The sequence below is a fragment of the Mustela putorius genome, unplaced genomic scaffold (assembly GCF_011764305.1).
Source record: "Mustela putorius furo isolate JIRA1106 unplaced genomic scaffold, ASM1176430v1.1 tig00003845_pilon_pilon_pilon, whole genome shotgun sequence".
NCBI classification, from domain to species: Eukaryota; Metazoa; Chordata; class Mammalia; order Carnivora; family Mustelidae; genus Mustela; species Mustela putorius.
Genome location: NW_025421998.1, coordinates 34,194,410 through 34,217,920, shown reverse-complemented (window position 1 = coordinate 34,217,920; position 23,511 = coordinate 34,194,410). Strand labels below are relative to the sequence as shown.

The following is a 23,511-nucleotide window of genomic DNA, read 5'->3' as shown; positions in this document are numbered from 1 at the left end:
AGTTACATGTAAAACCACATGACACAGAACACTGACATGAGTGGAGAAAGGCAGTCCATAAACCAGCTGAGGGAGAGTGAAAGCCACCTACTTTATTCGAAGCACATAAAGGATCCAAAATGACTCAGAGCATAACCTAAATTATAAAAATGGAATTTTACCATATTTGTGTTTCAGAATCACTTTATTGGTAAAACAAAAACCAATTTCTTAGAAATCATCTTAAGAAGAGATTATGTAAAGAAAGGGCTTTGCAATGAGTTAGCCCTAAGTTTGCACGCTATCTCTATTTACTAACTAAATGAACTTTACTATCTTACTTAGTCTCTCTGTGTTTTGTTTTCTTCCACCGCATCATGGTGCACTAGGATAATAATTAACATGTAAAAGACAAAAATGCAGAATAGAAACTTAGAGTACAGTTTGTGTCCAATAAGATATCTATTATTGTTACTATTATGATTACTATTTCTTAGACTCGATTACTATTATTTCTGTCACTCAGTTTCTCAACACAGGACCTCATATAGAACAAATTTATCTTCAGGATGGGCACTCTAGTAGAACTTCTTTATGATTCTCTCTCTTAAAACACTGGAAAACAAACCTGAGTCCTAGGAAGTCCTTATTTTATTTCATAAATTTCCCTGGTTCAGGAGCAGTCATTAAGGATGATGGCAGAACTCCATACATTGCCAATATGTATGGTGATTAGTCTTATTTAATAAAAATCAATGCTACACAGCCTTATAATACTCAATAAATAGGCAATTTCTTCTCTGATCTATGCAAAATCAATTTAGAGACAGACATTTTTCTATATATCAAGACTAGTATGGAAATTTTTTTCTAATCACCCAGCTGCTACAATGTTAAATAAATTAATTTTAATCTTAAATCAGAGATGTAATAGAGAAAAGGATGATTTAATATGCAATCTCATTACATTTGACAGGCTTATTTATAAATGATTTGCCCCACATTTTGACAAGCATAGTTAATATGTTAATTAGCTTTTAAAAAGATGATGAAAGGAAGAGACGGGTGCGCTCTCGTTCTTCACACGTTGTGTTGGGGAACACTGTCACTGATGCCACAAGGTAGAGCCACAGACATCGTGGCCCCAGAAGCACTGTGATGTTGATGAGATACTATTATTTATTAGCTACATTAGTCACCATATGTTAAAAATTAATCCCTTAAAATAATCCCAAGTGGCCTTCCGCTTTAGAAAACAAATGCCACTCTAAAGACATTTATGAGCTTCTGTAAAGAAACCTAAAGCTTATTTATAGCAATAACATCCACGGCTACAGCATAACTCCCCAACAGGGGAGGAACTACACAGATAAGCTGCTTTTCACGCTGGCACTTCTTATAATGTGGTTCTCAGTCCTTCACAAGCCTTTTGGTTTAGAAGCTTAAAGATGATTTCTTATGCCTTGACTTTGAAGAGTTATAAAATCCAAGAATTAAGAGAAGTTATATATGAGACAATGTCCAATTTGATTCCTCTGCTTAAATCCTTCGTCATGGAGGGAGACAAAAGTATCAAAACCTAGGTTTCCTGCTGAGTTCTCGAACTGCACATTTGTTTCCACACTGCCACGGTCCTGGAGACCTAGAGCAGTAAATCATCTCATGGAGCGTTCTGATTTTCCATCACTTGCTGCCAATGTTAATGCATATGTGTCTTCATTAATATTTTTATTGCCTCTGGCTATTTAAACAGAAAACTGGGAAATGTAACACTGTGTAGGGATTGTTAGGTTTTAGTTACTACCCTACTGCCCCAGGATGGTAAATGAACTGGAAAAATAGCCTGAACCCACTTCCACCTGCCTCCCCGCTATTGTCCGTGCATTCATATTTGCACTTCTCCTTGGTGCAGCTGAGCCATGACTCAATTACAGTCCCATGTCTCGTTCTGTGAATACCCAGCATTGATGTCATAGATTATGCAAAAATCAGTGCCCTGTGAACTTCTAACTGAAAATATATATATATTTTCTAGGACTTATAGAATAATAACAAAATGGCTTTTAGAAAATGGCTTGGGATGAAATTACAGTCAGAATGACAGGCACAGCGTAGACATAACTCAGATTTTAGGGCTTGAAAATGGAAAGCCAATAAGCATGGGAACTGCTCAAACACAACACATTTACTATTTGGTTTTGGCAATGAATAACCTTGGCATGCAGACAAAAGGGCATTCGGGGTCTTCTATTTTGTATCAGTTTTCCTCCCTTCCCCTTAAATAATAGTCTTCTTCTTATGCTTTATTATGTCTCTGTTTAAAGCAAATTGGCAGAAAGAACCCAAGCCTTCTTCAAGAGGATGAACACACACACACACACACACACACACACACACACACACACACACACGTGCACATGTAGACACATGTGAAAGAAAAAAGGGTGGGTGGGTAGAAATCAAATACCATGTATCAGAAACAGACATATCAGCAAGTCATAATCCATGTGGTTCTTTGTACTTTAAAGAGCACTTTTAAAGGTTTGGAAAAAATTAGCCAGTAGTGTATAAAAAACAGCTTCTTCCGATTATGAGTGTAGAGACTTAACTGGACTGCCAAGCACTAAAAGACGAAACTGGCTCCAAGCCACAAATATTTCCAAACTATGTTCTATTAGCAGAGTCCTTAACTGACCTCATTGAAAGGCAACCTAGAATTTTCATACTCAAAAAATTAAAACATTCCATAACTCAAGAATATTAACTAATGATTAACTAATGATTATAACTCAAGAATATTAACTAATGATTATTGATATAATGATCAACTGTAAGACAGGAACAACAAAGGGAATGAGAAAGACAGTAACTGATATCCTGATAACTGACGTTTATTTCCAACCTTTACCTCCATTATGACTAATGATCAAAATACTTCTTTTGCCCAAGCCTCTGCCTAGTCTTGGGGAAAAAAATTTTGTATAAACAACCATCCTAAAAGAAAAAAAAAAAGTATGATGAAAAAATGAATTGGCTCAGCTTCTTAATGATAGATGGTCAGCTTTATTCTCAGTGTTTTGGAATATGCATTAACTTTGTATTAAATTTATTATGAGGCATTACAAAATTTATGACCATAGATTTTAGGCTGTTTAGTGACCCAGATTCTTTTATAGCTCTATTGAAAGCTACAGATCTACACCCCATAAAAATAAATATATCCATGTGTACATAAAATGTTGCATATATTTTCAGTGGCTTCACAGATTCTGAAATCCTATTCGGCTGTGGGGGAGGGGAGGGCTATGAAGGGGTGGAGAGGGGAGGGGTTGCTGGAGCCTAAATTAAGAAAATCTACACTGTGCCCTACATCACAAGGAACTTGATTGTTTTCTTACTGTAAAATGTTTGGATCAAAAACATCAGGAAAGATGCCAGGCCTCATTACAGCCTAATTTACTAAAAGCCAAGATTACTGAGGGAAAAACAGTGAAGTAAGTACTCGGCAGGAAGATAAACAACGCAGGCTGAAGTTTTATAGAGGTCATAAACGTTGTAAGAACATGTAACTGAATTTCATACACGGGAGCATAACCATTCATGGAAGGTGATTCCTATGATAAAACAGCACAAGTGCAATGTGATTTGTTTCACTTTGAACACAACCCTGAGTCTAGAAAGGGGATTTTTCTATGAATAGAGGACATTTTTGAGTCTCTAGAAGACTTTCCTGAGTACTAAAAGATTATTCCCTTATTTAGATCACATTAGATTAGAAACTCATTATACTTTATACTTTAAGATTTTTAAAAATTATTTATTTGAGAGAGAGAGAGCAAGAGCACAAGTGGCAGGGAGGGGCAGAGGGAGAGAAAGAAGCAGACTCCCCACTGAGCAGCAAACCCGACACAAGGCTTGATCCCAGGACCCTGGGATCATGATCTAAGCCAAAGGCAGACTTTTAACCCACTGAACCACCCAGGCACTCTGGGGACTCATTATCCCTTATAAATAATAATTATGCATTAAATCTTGTCAGTCTTTGGGCCTCCTAAACAGGTTTTATTTTAAATTAATTTATTATTATTTTTTTATAAACATATAATATATTTTTATCCCCAGGGGTACAGGTCTGTGAATCGCCAGGTTTACACACTTCACAGCACTCACCATAGCAGGTTTTTAAGTTTTGCTAAACCACCATGTGAAATTGAGACTCTACTGAAATTTAACTTACGTGATATTTCTAAAAAGTAATTGTTTTGTTTCATTTGGAATGATTTGTACCAAGTTCTCAAGAGTATACTACACCAAATCTAGTGACTAACAGTTACACCAAATTTTTAGACTACTTATCTGAGCTTTGTTGTTGACTGGAAACATGCTTCCTACTATTTCCAATCCACGCTGCTGTTTGGAGATACATGCCTCCTTGTTACAAAACACAGCTACGAATTAAGACCCTCAGGGAGAAAAATCGCTGTACTGACAGAAAAGTATCTCCGCCCCTGTCCATTAAGAACGATTCCCAGACACCATGTGCAAGGGAGCCTCTGATTAAGGAATATTCCCAATCATGTTTTTTAAAAAAATCCCGCAATCCTGCCACACACAGGCCAACACTCCTGAACCATTAATCTTCATTCAAACTGTTAGAATGTTTGTCTAGGCATGACCCAGACTGCGCATTACAGATAAATTAGCTAGAGTAAATCTTCCATTTCTCACCACATGTCAAGGCAGGTGGAATATTCTGTCGAGCCCAGGAGGACATCTGGAGGTCTGTACCACAAGGTAACTACTTCATTGGAGTATGTGTGGCTAGGGACAGATTTTGCTCTTGCAAGACCTGTAGATTAAAGGAAACACAAAGAAGTTTAATAGGCATTAATAAGACAAGGAAATTTTAATTTGAAGGCTCACAGTTTTAAAAGGTCAAACATGACACTGTAATACAGAATCACAAATGCAATGTTGAGATTACTAGAAAGGCTGGGGAAAGTACATTGCTGCCTACGTGTTTCAAATAATGTTAGTAACCAATAATCACTTATATTTCCTAATCAAGCATCATAAATCTGATAAAATTCCAGAAAAGTTTCAAACAAACAATTCATAAACTATTAGACATTACTCAGAAGCTTAGAAATCTCCTGGACTTTCCGAAGGAAGTTTCATGGAACCCTAGTTCTATGGGTTTTAAGTAAGTATTTTGAGAAAAGATTCCAATGTCAAATAATTTTGGGAAAAGATGGTTTAAAAAGTTAAAACAGGTCTTCATACTGTGAGGCTTCTTAGTGCCCTTCATTTTTCTAATATGCATTATGAATCTGAAAGAAGAGAATATGATGTTTTTCTCAAAGGGCTGTCCCAAAACTACTATTTCCTTTCAGTGGTATGTCAAATACTTACTGGAAAATGTTCAGGAAACTCTATTTGAAAACCACCTACATAAATAACGATAAAGGAAGAGTTAAGTTTGGAACATAGAGATGATGAGATGCCACAGGATAAATTAAGTGTTTTCTAAGAACTTTAAAAATGAGAAAATGGTCACAGTAATATGTTAAGTGAAGAATTATGTTCAGTTTGACCTCGTAACAGTAAGTACTTTAGCATAGAAAAAAGACTGGCGGAAACTATCTGAATGTCTTCAGTGGTTAGCCCTGGAAAATGGGATTATCCAGTTTTGGGTTTTTCTTTTGTTGCTGCTATTGTTTTGGGGAGGGGTACAGAAGAAGAGGGAGAGAGAGAGTCTTAAGAAGGCTCCACGCCCAGCATGAGCAGGAGGCAGGGCTTGATCTCATTACCCTGAGATCATGATCTAATCCAAAATCAAAACTTGGATGCGTAACCGACTGAGCCACCCAGCCGCCCCTCCAGTTTTTTTTTTTTCTTTACTAAATACATTTTTCAAGGTTTTTTTCCCCCAAGTTTTCTACAATGAATATGTAACTTCTTTTAAAAATCACAAAATCTATAGATGTCCTTTCTCAAAAGAAAAAAAAAATCCATGTGATAGCTTTTTATATGGGTATGTTCATTAATAACAAGTGAAAACCGTTATTTATCACTGTGAGGCTCAAAGCACATATAACATTTTTATAATAAATGTACCATAGCACATTCATTTTAATGTTGATAATTTATATTTTTATGTTACTGTTTAGGAACATGATTTTTCTGCTGTTTATTAAACACTGGATACTCCCTTTACTGTATTATATGAAAATGCTAAAATTAATAGGACAGCTGACAAGACCAATAATTTCTAATTAATTCAACTACAGTTATAATAACTCATTTTTTTCTACAATTCAGTTTTTATAATAATACAATGGTATACTGGGGTGCCTGGGTGGCTCAGTCCTTAGGCATCTGCCTTCAGCTCAGTGATGATCCCAGGGTCCTGGGATCTAGCCCCACAATGGGCTCCCTGCTTGGTGGGAGGCCTGCTTCTCCCACTCCCACTCCTTCTGCTTGTGTTCCCTCTCTCGCTGTGTCTCTCTTTGTCAAAAAATAAATAAAATCTTAAAAAAATATAATGGTATATTATAAATTGGCTAATGTTGATAAGTATTCAATATTAAAACACAGACTATACACAAACATACATACATATATATATGGTACCCAACTTTTCTGCACCTGAATGGAACAACTATTTTTTTTTAAAATATTTTATTTATTTATTTGACAGAGACAGCAAGAGAGGGAATACAAGCAGGGGGAGCGGGAGGGGGAGAAGCAGGATCCCAATGCAGGGCTTGATCCCAGGACCCAGGGATCATGACCTGAGCCAAAGGCAGACGCTTAATGAGTGAGCCAACCAGGTGCCCCGGAACAACTACTTTTAATAACAGATTTACATAGTAACCTCCACTTTTCTCTACAAAGTTTTAACCTACCTAAATTCAGGTAAAACTGCACAAGAGGTAGGACAATTAGATGGTAAAGTGTTTCCAGAATTTAATAATTCCATCAAAAGATTTAGTTCCTCAAATGAGCACGTTTCTATACAGAGCTAAGAACAAGTCCTTGAAATAGGTTCTGACTTGTTCCATATGCTCTCATCAAGTGAAATGCGATGCCAAAAACATTGAGGCTGGATCCCTCGGCTCCTCTAAGACCCTCTTGACAGAAAACTAGGCTAGAAGAAGGAGAGAATGAAAAAACTGAGAAGACCAGGCTAATTAAAGAAACCTGTGGTATTTCCAGGTTGGTATTTTTGTTTTTGTTTTTGTTTTTTGGTATTTCCAGTTTTAAAGAGAGAATAAGACCTCAAAATAACCTAGAAACAGTATAAATCTAAATAACTATATGATTTCAGATCAAGTATGTTTACTCTGAATATAAGTTTGTAAAAGTGGTTAAATATGAAAAACATAAAAAGGCAAAGTTCTTTGTTTCCATTATTCTCCCCCTTCTCACAAGTTTAGGTGAAGGACTACCCAAACACCGCTGACATGGGTCATGTAGCTCCCAAATAAAGAGTGAAAATGAGCTTGTAATATCTAACTTTTTAAGGTGTTAAGTTGTTTTTAAATGGTCTGCATATTAATGTGTCATATTGAAGAATCTTACTATATTTTAAAGACACACTCCTCTGCATTGCTTGAGAAAAACTCTTCTACCACCTCACTTTAATATAGTTAATTTAGACATTTTCTTGTGGAAGGTGTCCTATATGATGATAAACAAAAGGCTTTCATCTTAAAAATATGACTGTTCAGTTAAAAAGATATACAGATTCCCAAATTTTTCAGGGAGGAAACAAATTATTAAAACGAAGAATAGGGGCATCTGGGTGGCTCAGTGGGTTAAAGCCTCTGCCTTCGGCTCAGGTCATGATCCCAGAGTCCTGGGAATAAGCCCAGCATCGGGCTCTCTGCTCAGCAGGGAGCCTGCTTCCTCCTCTCTCTGCCTGCTTCTCTGCCTACTTGTGATCTTTGTCTGTCAAATAAATAAATAAAATCTCAAAAAAAAAAAAAAGAATTTAAAAAAGGGTATACCCTGAAGTCGGAATATATAACAATATTTTTAATAAATATTTTTGGTAAAGATATCGCCATGTATTTACAGTCATACATCAAAACACACTTACTCATGCAGAATATATTAAACTGCATCCTCCAGCTGAAGGAAAAACTATAGGACAGGATTAATTAGCACAGCATGTGTGAAAGCTTTCTTTCTCTGTTCCCTGTCAGTTGCTATGGTTACACTACAGGAAGAGAGCTACACCACCTTTTAAAAAGGATGAAGTTCATGGGTTATTATCAAAACTTCTTATATTATGCTTAGTTTGAATTAAAAGTCAAAAAGCAAAGTGTAATGCTCAACAGATGAGTACAGTTATTTGCACAATACCACTTTAGCTGAGTGTGTGCGTACGAAAGGGTGCATGTTCCTACAGGCACTTAAAATGGCTTACAGAACAATCCAGAGTATCCCACTTTAACACATTATCATTTCTAACTCATGAGAAACCCTAGACGAGAGTAAAAAGTCCTGCTGTTCAAAGCCTACTGCCAGTTATTCCAAGTTGGGCAACCTTGATACTAGCTAGCACAGAAGAATTTTAGACTTCCAGATGAGTTAAACTTTATAATTAACTTCTTACCCAATGAAAGAATCCCTTTATATTATCTCTATAACATGGTGATCCCAACATCGGCTACCACCCTGAGCCTGGTTTTACCCTCTGGCGGGGCACAAAATAAATCGTGTGATAGATAATGCTTCCAAAATTCGACCTCAACAGACTAGTAGTTGGTTAGCATCAACCAATGGACACCCTTCAGGCCTTATCTAACAGTTCTGAAAGCTGCAATGGACACTGCTGGCTACTCCTCTTCTTTTAAATTTATTCCTTTGACCTCTCAGATAGGGAGTGGCGTGGTCTCCTGGGATCTTCCCCCATCTGCCCTTAACTGCTGGTTTTGTCAAGGATTATCAAGTCAAACCAGTGCTTTCACAAATATGTATAACGAACGGTGGCTAATGCCATGTTTTGATGTCATCCACAGGTGATTTCTCACAACATCTAATCTCCAACTTCCATCTGTCACAGGTTTCAGATCTGGAACTATCCCATTCCTCACTAGGCATAGGCATAAAGATATCCTATGGGCACTCAACATGACCCCAACCACAAGTGCCTACAGCCATCTGCATGTCAGTACAGGAAATGCGCTATGAGTCCAGGAGTAAATGCATTTCACTAGTAAATTGTTTCAGTTTCCAAAAACAGGAAACTTTCTCTTAGCTGTATACAGATACATGTTAGATTTTATATTCCACGCACACTGCACACCTCATTACTCTTTCAAATTCCAATGTATCCCTTGCGCATGTGGTAAGATTGGCTAGGGATTGAGTAGCCTCTAATTTTATGAAGAAAGTTGCTAAACCTAGGACAGGGGTTCAAGAATGATAACTCCCATGTCTCTGCTCAATTCTTTGACCAAGGAATTGAGAAAGAACTGGTAACAATGACTCGTTTCTTTTTAATTAAGTGGAGTAATGGCAAAAGAAAGATGAGCTTGCAAATATCAACTGAAATATGCTATAAAGACATAGGTTCCACCATATCCCACAGGATGTGCCACTCTTTTGTGTCTCTCAGTAGTTTTGTTTTTATATTACAGCAACTCCCACGTCTTTCTCAACATATCTCATTCCCCAAACTAAACAATCAAAAAAAGAGTGTTTTGCTCTTAATCACAAAATCAGTATTTCTAGGAGAGCAGCTCTTTTCTTCACAACTTGATTCCAAACAGACACGAAATACCTGGGTAATATTTTATCATCTGGCAGTTTAGGCTGGAAAGGAAAAGACTTCTCTATTCAATGAGCCAGTCCATAGCATAAGGCATATATATATGCCTCCCTCTGCATATATATATTATATATATATATATATAATAGACTTCTCTATTCTATGAGCCAGTCCATAGTGTAAGGCATATATATATGCCTCCCTCTGTCCTATATATATATATATATATATATATATATATATATATATATATATATATAAAAACATAGGCATATATATGCTTATATACATACACACACACACACATACATATATATACATTTTTTTTAATTTTCCATAGTCCTGGAAATGGGTCAGAAATGTCTTTTTTCATATAAATTTTTTTAAGGTTTTATTTAAGATTTTATTTATTTATTTGACAGAGAGATCACAAGAAGGCAGAGAAGCAGGCAGAGAGAGAGAGAGAGGGAAGCAGGCTCCCCACGGAGCAGAGTGCCTGATGCGGGGCTTGATCCCAGGACCCTGGGATCATGACCTGAGCTGAAGGCACAGGTTAACCCACTGAGCCACCCAGGTACCCCTTTTTCATATAAATTTTTAATGGAGTCCCCTTCCTCCTGGAGGATTTATATTAATATCTTGTGATGTGCTAAAGCAGTCTGAAAATTCTTTACTGCTGCTCCTAGAATGTATCCATCAACAACCATCACACAAAACAAAAAGTATTTTCTTCTGGTGTCCTCCAGAGTTCTGGCTTCAACCTCTTCCCTTTGTACTTGACGACGTTTCTTGGGTGATACTATTTACTCCCATGGCTTTAGTTACTCTCTGTAAGCTAATGATCCCAAATAAATACCTCTAGCATCAATCTTCCCCTTTAGATTTCTATTTTTAAAAAGTACACTTCATCTTACATGGGTATCACAAACATTTATCCTGCCCTTAATTCTCCAACTAATGTTTTCTCTTCCCGTGTTCTAGAACTCACCACTAAACATCAGCATCGGGGCTGCTGGGTGGCTCAGTGGGTTAAGCCTCTGCCTTCAGCTCGGGTCATGATCTCAGGGTCCTGGGATAGACTCCCGCATCGGGCTCTCTGTTCAGCAGGGAGCCTGCTTCCCCCTCTCTCTGCCTGCCTCTCTTTGTACTTGTGATCTCTCTCTCTCTCTCTCTCTGTCAAATAAATAAATAAACCTTAAAAAAAAAAAACGTATAAACATCAGCATCCATCCATTCACCAAAACCAGAAGGCTCATTTGATTGTAGGTTCCTTCCATGTATAAAATTACAAAATTCAACATATTTTACTTTGTAATTTCCCTCTTTTCTTCCTCCTTAGGTACTCCTCATGTCTTGCTGGATTGTTATACAAACCTCAAGTCTGTTCATGGCAAAATTTATGAATTTCAAAATACATCCTAGACAATAATGACCTACACTTGTTGAATTTAATTTAACTGAAAACTAAAATTTGGTTGAAATATTTTTTAATGTGAAAAATAACAAAAGACTTCAATGCTCAATCTTTCTCGATAAGCACTATGAAAGCTTGATTTTTCCAATCTCCCTTGCCCATTTTTACCATCACAGGGAGCAGGAAATGTGGATATTTGAGGGTACTTTCATATATTTAATATCACATGGTATTGCTTACAGTGGAAAAAAAAGTTTTGGAATTACAATTCTTTCCTTTGATGAAACATCTTTGTTTTCCTTTCCATCCAGATTTCTATTTTAACAGAAGCTAGTCTTTGCAGCATTCCAAAATCCCTTAAGAATGTTTTGATTGGCAACTGTTAGAGTCTTTCAACTGAATAATAATATTCGTTGAAGATAAATTCTAATAAAATGAAATTAAGTGCAGAAGGCATTTAAAGATATTAAGGCAGTATTCTATTTTGCTCTGATTTTATTTACTTATCTTTGAATTTTTAAAGTTAATAAGTTATGCCTAATTACTATCTATCATAAAGATTTTCTTAATCTGCATTTTAAATAACAGAAACAATCATAATATCTTAATACAGACATTCTAAAAAGAAAGAAAATATTCAGAGATGCCTGGATGGCTCAACTGGTTAAGTGTCTGCCTTTGGCTCAGGTCAGGACCTCGGGGCCCTGGATCAAGGTGTCCAGCTCCCTGCTCAGTGGGGAGTCTCTCCCTCTGCCGCTGCCGTTCCCCACTGCTCGTGCTCTGTCTCTTGCTCTCAAATAAAGAAGTAAAAAAGACTCCTGACTCCTGAGTCTACCTGCAACTGAGGGTTGTGGAGGTGGACGGGGCGATGGGGTAAATGGGTGATGGGCATTAAGGAGGGCACGTGATAAGAACCGGGTGTTAAATGCAACTAATGGTTCATTGAACATTGTATGAAAAACTAAAGATGCTGGCTAATTTAATTTAAATTTTAAAAAATCTTTGAAAGAAAGAAAGAAAGAAAATATTCAAATACTTAAATTTCACAAATAGAAAAACTTTATTTTCTATTTTGTATAGAAATTAAAAACAACATACCGCTCTAGGAAATACTTCTTTAAATGAAACAGATCTGATGATGGTAAGACCAATCAGTCAGAATCCTTTGGCTGACTACCATATGAGCGATATGCTGTTATCAGAGCATTAGCCTACATTTTGGAAGACTTGTGACATGAAAAAACTAAATGCCTGATAGTGGTTCTGACACTAACTAGTTAGTTGTATCTCCTCGATTAAATCATGTAAGCTTGCTTGCTATGTTATGCATAAAATAAAAAGGGCTGAGATCAGATTCCTCAGGTGCCTGTGAGCCAGCTACCTGTCTTTGTAAATAAATTTTGCTGGAACACAGATACATCCATTCATTCACATATCATCTACCACTTTGTGCTCAACGGCAGAGCTGAGTAGTTGGCACAGACTGGGACCCATAAGCTACATTTAGTATCTGGCCCTTTAAGAAAAAGTTTTGCTGACCCATGGATCAGACTAAGGTCACTTTGAGTTGTCCAAGTACTAAAACTCAGTGATGCTAAGAAAATATTACTAAAATTAAATGTGTGATGATCATGTAAGCTCCAATTCTTAAAAAGGCCTTTAAGTAAATAATTCTACCTCAGTGAACCCCTCACATCACATCCACATGCACAGAGAATGTGAAATCATTTCCAGCAGAGTGTGACATCATTTTCACAGCTCACTGGCTTACATTTCGTTTTCTAGTTTCTGCTTCTCATTTAGTGAGACCCATAGTTATTATTCCAATGTGAAATGACAACGCAGTACAGAAAATGAATTGCATAATCTGACTAAATTGGCAATTTTGATGAATGCATATTCATGCTGGTTTTCGCCAAATTTTTATTTTTTAAAATAATTTATTTATTTGAGAGAGAGGCAGACAGACAGACATTGCAGTGAGGGAGGGGCAGAGACAGAGAGAGAGTCCCAAGAAGACTCCCCGTTGAGCTCAGAGCCTTAATTTCATGACTCTGAGCTCATGACCTGAGCCAAAACCAAGAGTCGGATGCTCAATTGACTGAGCCACCCAGGCGACCTTTTTCCCCAATTTTTAAAAATTAGAGGTAAAACATACTAAGTTCACCATAAGACTCTCAGTCTTAAATCAAGACATATTATTCAGAACTTTTAGACCATTTGGTTATAAACATGTATTTATATATATACACACCAAATATTCTAAGGGTGTACACTGGTATGTGTTAAAGAAAGATTGTTGAATCATCACAACTATAATTAGGTCAAATTATGTAAAAATAATTATGATTTTATGCCAGAGGTATATCCTTTATGTTTAATAAGAAGCCAATTATAAAAATGACATCATACATATATAACATTTGAAATGACAACATATGCTTCCATTAATTTTTGAGTTTTTAAGGAAAATACAAAATTAAAAGTGTTCCTCTGGAAGGTTTATGAGAAAATCCTTCCCATTTCCTTTCTAAAACACCTAAGACTTTTTTAAAAGTTGTGTGTAGGGGTAATACAATATTTTTACCTGGTCTTACTATAGATAATACTAAAATATGAAAAATCAGTGAATATGCGAGTGTACACCTGATGAGATTTTAATGAGAAGTTACAATCTATTAGGTTTTTACATACATGACATCATTTAGTCATTACAACAACCGAGAAAGTAGTATGATTATTGGTATCCTAATTTAACAGAAAGGAAATGGGTTTATCCCAGGTTACACAGTAGTAAGTAGCTATGCCAGGATGAATACAGGCAGTGCCATTGTATCTCCAAGAAGACTGGGAATCTGGGAACAAATGTGTTCCTGGGCTCCATGCAGATGGAGCGGCAGAGAATGAGTGACTCCCAAGTCCGCAATGGGGGCAGGTCAGCCTGGTGGGACAGGGAGAGCAAAAGGGTGAAGACAAGAAAGAGAAGTGAGGAGAAAACACAAGCTGCTTTTGGGGTGTCTGGGGGGCTCAGCCAGTTAAGCGTCTGCCTTTGGCTCAGGCCATGATCCCGGGGTCCTGGGATTGAGTCCCCCATCAGGCTCCATGCTCAGTGGGGAGTCTGCTTCCTCCTCTCTCTCTCCCTTTGCCCTTTCACCTGCTCATGCTCTCTCTCTCTCTCTCCCAAATAAATACATAAAATCTTTTAAAGAAAAACACATGCTGGTTTTACTGGAAGGAGGTTCCAAAAATATGAGGAAATGAGAGAACACGACTGATGTTGTGTAGAGAGCCTCACAGAACAATCACACAACAGACCCTCAAGGAAAAGAGAAATTTGGTAAGGAAGTACTCTGGAGAAATGCTCAGAAACCTTTACTTAAGGTCTAACTGCTGGAATGAGAAGAGGTCTCATCTGCTGATATTTTCTGAAGTGGAAAGCAACTAGTTAGCCAGAGACTTGTAATTTAGAGGGGAATAGTTAAACAAGAAAGAAAGAAAGAAAGAAAGAAAGAAAGAAAGAAAGAAAGGAAGGAAGGAAGGGAGAGAGAGAGAAAGAAATGGGGGGAGGGGAGGAAAGAAGGAAGGAGGGAAGAAAAGGAAAGGAGGGAAGGAGTCTGAGGGGGGATATTTAATTTACAGGGCACTGAGGGCTCTGCTTCCCCCCTTTTTCCCCAGAAATCTCAAACTCAGGTGTGATCAAAGCTCATCTGTAGGACATATAATGACACAAGAAAAAACTCTTCCGGGGACGCCTGGGTGGCTCAGCTGGTTAAGCAGTTGCCTTGGGCTCAGGTCCCTTACTGGGCTCCTTGTACAGTGGGAAGCCTGCTCCTTCCTCTGCCTGCCGCTCCTCCTGTTTGTGCTCTCTGACAAATAACAAGTAAAATTTTTTTTTAAAAAGCATTTAAAAAAAAAAAAAAAGAAGAGCTTTTCTGAGGTGTCCTTTACTAACATGAACTTTATTTTTAAAGATTTTATTTATTTATTGGGGAGGGGGGAGGAGAAGCAGAGGAAGAGAGACCAGCACACTCTGTGCTGAGCGTGAGCCCAACACGCAGGGCTCAATCCCACAACCTCAAGATCATGACTTGAGCCGAAGTCAAGCTTAACTAACTGAGCACCCAGTTGCCCTCTGACGTGACTTTAACTGAGAGGTTTTAATGTGTTTACAATACATGTCCAACCAAATCAGTTCAAATTAACGAGCCAATTCAAGGGAAAAAAAAGATTTGGGTCAAACTAAATACATACTGTTTTTTAATTTTATGGCTTACGGCTTTTAAATTATGATCCTATTTTTCTGAATTTTCTCCTGTGCTTTTAATTTTTTCTCTTATCATACTGTTTGAGCAGAGATCAAGTTATATCTTGGGGTCTTGGTAAAGACTTGGTTAAAAGCCCCCCACTATTGCTAGCCTGATGGGTTTCACATTTTCAATCCTGCCCACAATTTCATAAATAGTCCCTACCTCAAATTCTCCTCTATTGACCCATTTGAGCTGCCCTTTGTTCCTCTCCAGGATCTCTAATACAAGGACCATACCTGACTCAGGGTATTTGTGTGAATTAAATGAGAAATGCATAGGAAATGCTTCATAGTACACTTGGCTCATACAATACTCACAACATATTGGCTGTCACCATGAACTAAAACACCATCTGATCAGGTCACTTCTCTGCTAAAGAGCTTAATGGGTTCTCTGGAATTTATCCTAAAAGTCCAAAATCGAAAGACCTCCCCTGCTATTACTCCAGCCTTGTTTCTTCCCATTCCTTCCTTTTTATGTTTGAGGCAAATTACCTGTAATTATCTGCTTTCACATCAGCTCCTTTGCACAACATGGTCTCTGATCTTGGAATGCCTACATGTCCTTCAAAGTTATACTCTGGCCAAGTCTTCCAGCAGCTTTCCTGACTTGCCCTCCCCTCCCCTCACCGGTCCAGTAATGAGCCTTGCTCTTCTCTGACTGAATGAAGCCCCGAGGCTGAGTGGACCTGCCAAGTCCTTCACTCACATGTCAGCCGCCCTCCATCCCACACCAGACTGCAGCTTCCCTAAAAGGAGGACCACAGTTCATCTGCTTTTCCTCCAGCTCCTGGCGTGGTGTCTAGCCCACACTGAGTCTACTGTTGCACCGACATATATGTTTAGAACAGCCACCTATCCTCAAGCCCTGAGACAGTGTTCCTGTAGCAGGTGGCAAGTCTTTATTGTCCTGACAAACAGAGAGAATGGCCAATTCACCTGATCCACAGTACCTCTTCTTTCACCTATTTTATACCTTTATACCTTGGGACATTTTGTCAGATCTCAATAGAGTATCTGTCCCTGGATTTCAAAATGTTTAAAAACCCAATGTGAGTAAAAGTGAATCACAAAAAAGCTCATGATCCTTTTTTGTTATTGTTATTTAGAAGTAAACCCAAACACATAAATTCTTTCTTTTATACCGCTCACATATATGTTAGATACAAATAGGAAGACATATAAAGCTATTAATATATAAGCTACTGGCTCATAATAATAAATGTGATGGATATGCTTTCTTAACAAATTCTATTATTTCTCAAACTAATATGTTTAAAATTTAGATAAATAAAACCTCAAGAAGTAATCAATCTCTCCTCTATATTTTTACATCACATGTCATCTTCCATTCAGCTCACTTGGCAGTTAAGTATATAAAACGATTTTATTTAACTTTTCATTTCCGTGTTTACCTCTCCATCTATATGACAAGCTCTCTATGAGCAAGATTCATGTCTTACGACTGCTCCATTTCTTACCACCACTCTCCACCCCTTCCACATCCTGACATAACACCAAGTCCTCTGTAAAAGACCATACTTAAAACAGGGCTAAGTCTATCTAAACCACACACAGACACGGAACGGCCTTGTCCCTGCTCACTAGGATCCAGACTAGGAACTGGAGGACTCAGACGTGTGAAACCAGCTTAGATCCCAACTACGACACCAGGTTCCTCTGATTCTACGTGGCGCCCTAGCTACCTCTCAGAGTGTTAATTTAAGAAGAGAAGGAGGTATGCCCAGATCTGATAGGTTTTTTTTTTTTTTAAACCTTGATGGGCAGCAGTATAAAAACATCATTTCAAAGCTTACTCATGTTCCGTTTTATTAAAGAAAGAGACCTGAATTTATCTTTGAGGTTGACTGTTCCTTTCTTCTAAGAAAACCAACTTAATAGCAAAATTTCTGTTATGTAAATGTAAAGCAAGTCCCTACCCACTGTTCTGGGGCAAGCTGGGAAATTAACCTGCATCTTGATGTTTCAGAGCGAAGGGTTTAGTGTAAACTGGGCGCATGTTTTGGCAAAGCTAATGGGCTTCTGAGGCTCTGTGGTTTCTTTGAGGAAAATGTTTGTTGCCTCAAGGAACACAGAGATAACATAATAATGCTCCCCATCATTCTCCATTAGAAGTTTTCAGGAAACAAGAGGACTAAAGAAAGTGGATATGGTGAGGGCTTTTCCTCACCCTAAAAAGGACAAAACCAATAAAGCCCAACTTGTGGTTACATTTAGGTCTAAATCCTATCATGCACACTGATACTGGACTGTTGGTAATATAAATATTCTTGGGGCTGTGGGCCTGAGTGACCAATCCTGTGGCTAGGGGATAGAAAATGGACACTGAAATCTGAAATTAGATCTCCCAGGGCCCTCAGATTCTCATGAGGAGGGAACTTCCTCTTTGGAGGCGTGGGGCCTGAGTTCTAAGTAGGTCACCGGGAACACTCATTTTGGGGAGAGAGAATCCAGTCTTAGGCAGACAGAGATGAGGAGGAGATAAACAGAGAGGAGACCCTTTCCCCCCAACTCTGAGGAGGGACTTCCAGGTTCTGAGCATGGAACCTTAAACTGAAGCAAGCGGTGCCCTGAGGGGCCCTGCCCTGCTCTTCCCCAAATGCTCAACCTTCATAAAATCTTGGTGGGACTGACAGATGTTGGCTGCACTGTAGTAGCCTCAGCGAAGGGTCTGCTCTGCCCTTGGGCAAATGGCCAAGAAGGCCAGAATGGTTAAGGCAGTGCCGAACGCCCCGGGGGAGCCAGTCATGACATGATGCCATCATGAGAGACACCTTTCTGGTGGCATCAAGAGGAAGAGCAGAGTGAAGGAACTCGAAGCACTGTTCCCGACAACACTCAAGCCATAAGGGCCCAGGCTGAGGAGCTCCAAGGCCCTCTGGGCACCAATGTAAGGGGACAGAGGCTTAAAGAAATCTAGGGGGAGCAGTCTAGGCAGAGGGCACATGCAGGAGCAGGCCTGGCATGTTGCAGGGATGGTGAGGGTGCCACGAGGGGGAGGCAGTGCGGCCAGCAGGCACCCTGGGGCACTGTCCTGTACCATCCCACGTGTCCTTCACTGCCACTTCCCACCTCTAACTCCCACCCAGCTTCAAATGCTTCCTTAAATCTTGAGAGCAGAAGGCATTCCTTCCTGTTGTGACTGGTCACCTGGCACCTTCCCTGTGAGCATCACAGTCACTGGAGAATGAAGCTAACTTATTTAAGGCAGAGGCAGTGTCTGATCCCCGGGACCCGCACAGGGCCTAGAATGTGTAATGTGTTCATTGAATTAACTGGTTGAACTAAACTTGGAAGGCACTGGGTGTGTTTCACAAGTTTCAGAGAGTGATCAATGGCACCTTTTATCCTAGGCATTTACCCTGTATTTATACACACAAAGACTTCTGTGCGGGGATAGTCACTGTGACACTGTTTCTAGCAAAAGACTAAAAACAACCTCAGATTCCAGAAGAAAAGTGGCTAAATAAATTATGGCACAGCTTACAGAATGCAGCCAAAGAGGCCAATAAATCTGTATGTATTAATATGGAGCCAACCATAATAAATTGTTGAGAGAAAAGGCAAAACAAAGAGCAGTGGGTATGCTATGTACTATCTGCATTAAAAAAAAAAAAAAAAAAAAAGAAGTGCTTACATAGACATATTCTATCTCTGAAAAGAAACATAAGGAACAGGTAAAGGGAACTGCCTGTGGGGAAAGGAATAAAAAAACAGGAGGAGAAGAAAACTTAATTTTCACTCTACTCCTCTTTTGTTCTCTGAAATGCCTATTACTTGTACACAGGAGGAAAAGGACTTGTTTTTAGAAGAGAGAAAGAAAAAGGGTCAACTAAGTCCTCACCCAGCCCTGTGCTGTCATACACCCCCTTCCAACTTCCACCCTCAGATTCTAGCGTCTTTCCTTATATTTCATAGTGTGAGTCCTAAAATAGTGATCGGATGTAAATGACAGGTTCTCCTGGTGTGGCAGGGAAACTGATGGCTGGCAGCAATGAGCCAATGACTGGGTAGAACAAGCTGAAATAAACTATTACTTAAATATTCTCACCATGACCACCAAGTTGTCTTCTAAAGCACAGGCTTGTCGTGTAATAGCCAGTTTAGTGACAAAGACCAAGTTAAATTTGCATGAGCAATTTGAGTCATCAGGAAGTTCTGATGTTTAAAAAAAAAAAAAAAAAATTCCTTAAAGGGAAATTTGCTTTCAAATACAGTACTTAAAGTAGATTTCCCTAAGACGGAAGAGTCAAAACTGCCCAAAGGAGCTAAGATTAAAATTTTTTTTTTTTACAATTCATAAAATGAAGTTTTCATTTCTACATCTAAGAAGGTGAAGGCATGCTGCTCTAACTAACCAGAAATAATGGACGAGAGAATATAGGTAGGTAGGTTTCGAGAAGTTCAAACTCAGAATCAGCAACAAAACAATTTATCCTCCTTTGTCAGCAAACATCACATATGTTAAGCCTGAGAGGACCAAGAATGTTCCCAGAAGACTGCCACAGTTTTAACAGAGCTGTCAGCAATAAAATATAAACTCCTCTTGTGCCAGACTAGACAAGTGTCTTCTCCTTTAGGAATTAAAGACAGAAACCTAACATCTGAAGCATATGTCCTTTATAGAATCTGATATATAGACTTTAACTGTTCCCCTCTTGTCAGTCCAAATAGCTTGTTCTTTCAGGCATTTATCCTCATCAATAAAGCTTTATTTGGAACCTTTAAGTGTAGCTGAAGACATTTTAAACTGAGAAACTATCTTCAAACCAAATATGAGTTCCAGAATAAGGTGCTCTCGAGTTCGCTATCCTATTTTTATTGATCTCATTGTTTCTTTCATTAAATATTTCATTAAAGGAGGAAAAAGAGAAATTGCTTGAAATACACATCTGGCAGTTAAGTAAAACTTAGTGCATGTGTGTGGATTAATCTTTGAAATTATGATTGCATATTAAAATCCACAAGTAGAAAACAGTACCTCTAAATTGTTGACTAAATTACTCTAAACCTATTATACAGCATTAAACACCACACCAAATGCTGTGAACAAATGCAGTATGCATTTCTAAAAATACACTGAGGGAATTAATTGTCAAAATACAACAAAATACCCACAGTTCTTTTTTAAAAAGATATCCTTTATACTATCAATCACTTCTTGTAAATCTTTTTTTTTTAAAGATATTTTTTAAAGATTTTATTTATTTATTTATTTATTTGAGAGAGAGGAGAAGGTCAGAGGGAGAAACAGACTCCCCGCGAGCTAGGAGCCTGATGTGGGACTTGATCCCTGGACTCCAGGATCATGACCCAAGCTGAAGGCAGTTGCCCAACTGACTGAGCCACCCAGGCACTCTCCTGTAAGCCATTTTTGTCTTAAAAAAATGACAACTTTATTCTGTCAGTGCTGGAAAAATTGGACAGCCACACGTAGAAGAATGAAACTGGACCATTTTCTTACACCCAAAGAAAAACTCAAAATGGATGAAAGACCTAAATGTGATAAAGAAATCTATCAAAATCCTAGAGAAGAACACAAGCAACAACCTCTCTGACCATGGCAGCAGCAACTTCTTGCTAGACATGCCTCCAAAGGCAGGGGAAACAAAAGCAAAAATAAACTATTGGGACTTCATCAAGATAAAAAGCTTCTGCACAGCAAAGAAAACAGCCAACAAAAATAAAAGGCAACCTACAGAATGGGTGAAGATACTTGCAAATGAAATATCAGATAAAGGGTTAGTATCCAAGATATATAAAAAATTCACCAAACTCAACACCCAAAAAACAAATAATCTGGTCAAGAAACTGGCAAAGGACATGAACAGACATATCTCCACAGAAGACATGCAAATGGTCAACAGACACACAAAAAAATGCTCCATATCACTTGGCATCAGGGAAATACAAATCAAAACCACAGTAAGATACCACCTCACACTGGTCAAAATGCCTAAAATTAACAAGACATGAAATGACAGATGTTGGCGAGGATGAAGAGAAAGGGGAGCCCTCCTACACTGCTGGTGGGAATGCAAGCTGGTGCAACCACTCTAGATAACAGCATGGAGGTTCCTCAAGAAGTTAAAAATAGGGGCACCTAGGTGGCTCAGTGGGTTAAGCCTCTGCCTTCGGCTCGGGTCATGGTCCCAGGGTCCTGGGATGGAGCCCCGCATCGGGCTCTCTGCTCAGCAGGAAGCCTGCTTCCCAACTCCCTCTCTGCCTGTTTCTCTGCCTTCTTGTGATCTCTGTCTGTCAAGAAAATAAATAAAATCTTTTTTTTAAAAAAAGTGTTAAAAAAATTTAAAAAAAAGAAGTTAAAAATAGAGTTACCCTACGATCCAGCAATTGCACTAGTAGGCATTTACCCCAAAGATACAAATGTAGTGATCCGAAGGGATACCTGGCACCCCAATGTTTATAGCAGCAATGTACACAATAGCCAAACTGGGGAAAGAGCCCAGATGTCCATCAACAGAAGAATGGATAAAGAAGACGTGGTGTGTACACACACACACACACACACACACACACACACAATATGGAATATTACTCAGCCATCAGAAAGAAAGAATACTTTCCATTTACATCAATGTGGATATAAATGGAGGGTATTATGCTGAACAAAATAAGTCAATGAGAGAAAGACAACTATCATATGGTTTCACTTACATGTAGAATATAAGAAACAGCACAGAGGACCATAGGGGATGGGAGGGAAAACTGAAAGGGAAGTCATCAGAAAGGGAGACAGACCATGAGAGACTCTTTACTATAGGAAACAAGCTGAGGGCTGCTAGAGGGGAGGTGGGTGGGGGGATAAGGTGATTGGGGGATACACATTAAGGAGGGCACTTGATGTAATGAGCACTGGGTGATATATGCAACTAATGGACTGTTGAACACTATACCCAAAACTAATGCTGCACTACTATATGTTGACTAATTGAATTTAAATTAAAAAATTAAACTAAAAAAATAAAATTGCAAACAAATTGGCAACTCTAAAGAGAAGGAATTCAATTAAAAAATGAGCAGAGGACCTGAAGACACATTTTTCAAAAGAAGACATACAGATGGCCAACAGACACATGAGAAGATACTCAACATCATCCATAATATCAGGGAAATGTAAGTCAAAACTACAATGAGTTATCATCTCACACCAGTTGGAACAGCTGGAATCAAAAACACAAGAAATAACAAGTGCTGGCGAGGACGTGAAAAAAAAAGGGAACCCTTGTGCACTGTTGGTAAGGATGCAAATTAGTATAGCCACTGTGCAAAACAATATAGAGGTTCCTCAAGAAATTAAAAATAGAAATACCATATGATACAGTAATACCACTACTTAGCATTTACTCAAAGAAAATGAAAAACACTAATTCAAAAATCGATATGTACCCCTATGTTTATTACAACATAATTTACTAACAGCCAAATTATGGAAGCAACCCAAGTGTCCACTGACAGATAAACAGATAAAGAAGGAATGGTGTATTATTCATTCATAAAAAAAATGAGATCTTGCCATTTGTGGCAACACAGATGGACCTAGAGGACATTATGCAATAAGTCGGTCAGAGAAAAGACAAATACCATTTGATTTCATTCATACACAGAAACAAAACAAATGGACAAGTGAAGAAAAAAAGAGACAAACAAACAAACAAAAAACCCCCACCGGCCTCTTAAATAACAGAGATGGTTATCAAAGGGGAGGCAGTTGGGGGAGAATGGGTGAAACAGATAAAGGATATTGAGAGCTTATTTATTACGATAAGCTCAGAGGAATGTACAAAATTGCAAAAAAAAAAATAGCCTTTCTGAAAGCATTACAATTCTTCACCATTCTTTATCCATATTACCTAGTTATAGTAATTGGGATGATTACACTAAGAAAGGTAATAAAATCTCCATTCCAGATAAGGCTTGCAGTCATAGTAATTCTGTATTTGCTGGGTTTTAAAATTTTTTTCATGGGCAAAGCAGAAGTTGACTTTGAAA

General features: G+C 38.3%; 1 protein-coding gene across 4 annotated transcripts in view; it reads right to left on the bottom strand.

The window, feature by feature from the left end:
* The window catches only part of CDK14 (cyclin dependent kinase 14), a 599,713-nt gene that overhangs the window by 256,327 nt on the left and 319,875 nt on the right, over positions 1-23,511 (bottom strand). For all 4 annotated transcript variants that reach the window (XM_045062692.1, XM_045062689.1, XM_045062690.1 and 1 more), the window contains one exon: positions 4,708-4,828. In XM_045062692.1, the coding sequence (XP_044918627.1) occupies positions 4,708-4,828 (121 nt within the window). The remainder of the gene's footprint in view (positions 1-4,707; positions 4,829-23,511) is intronic.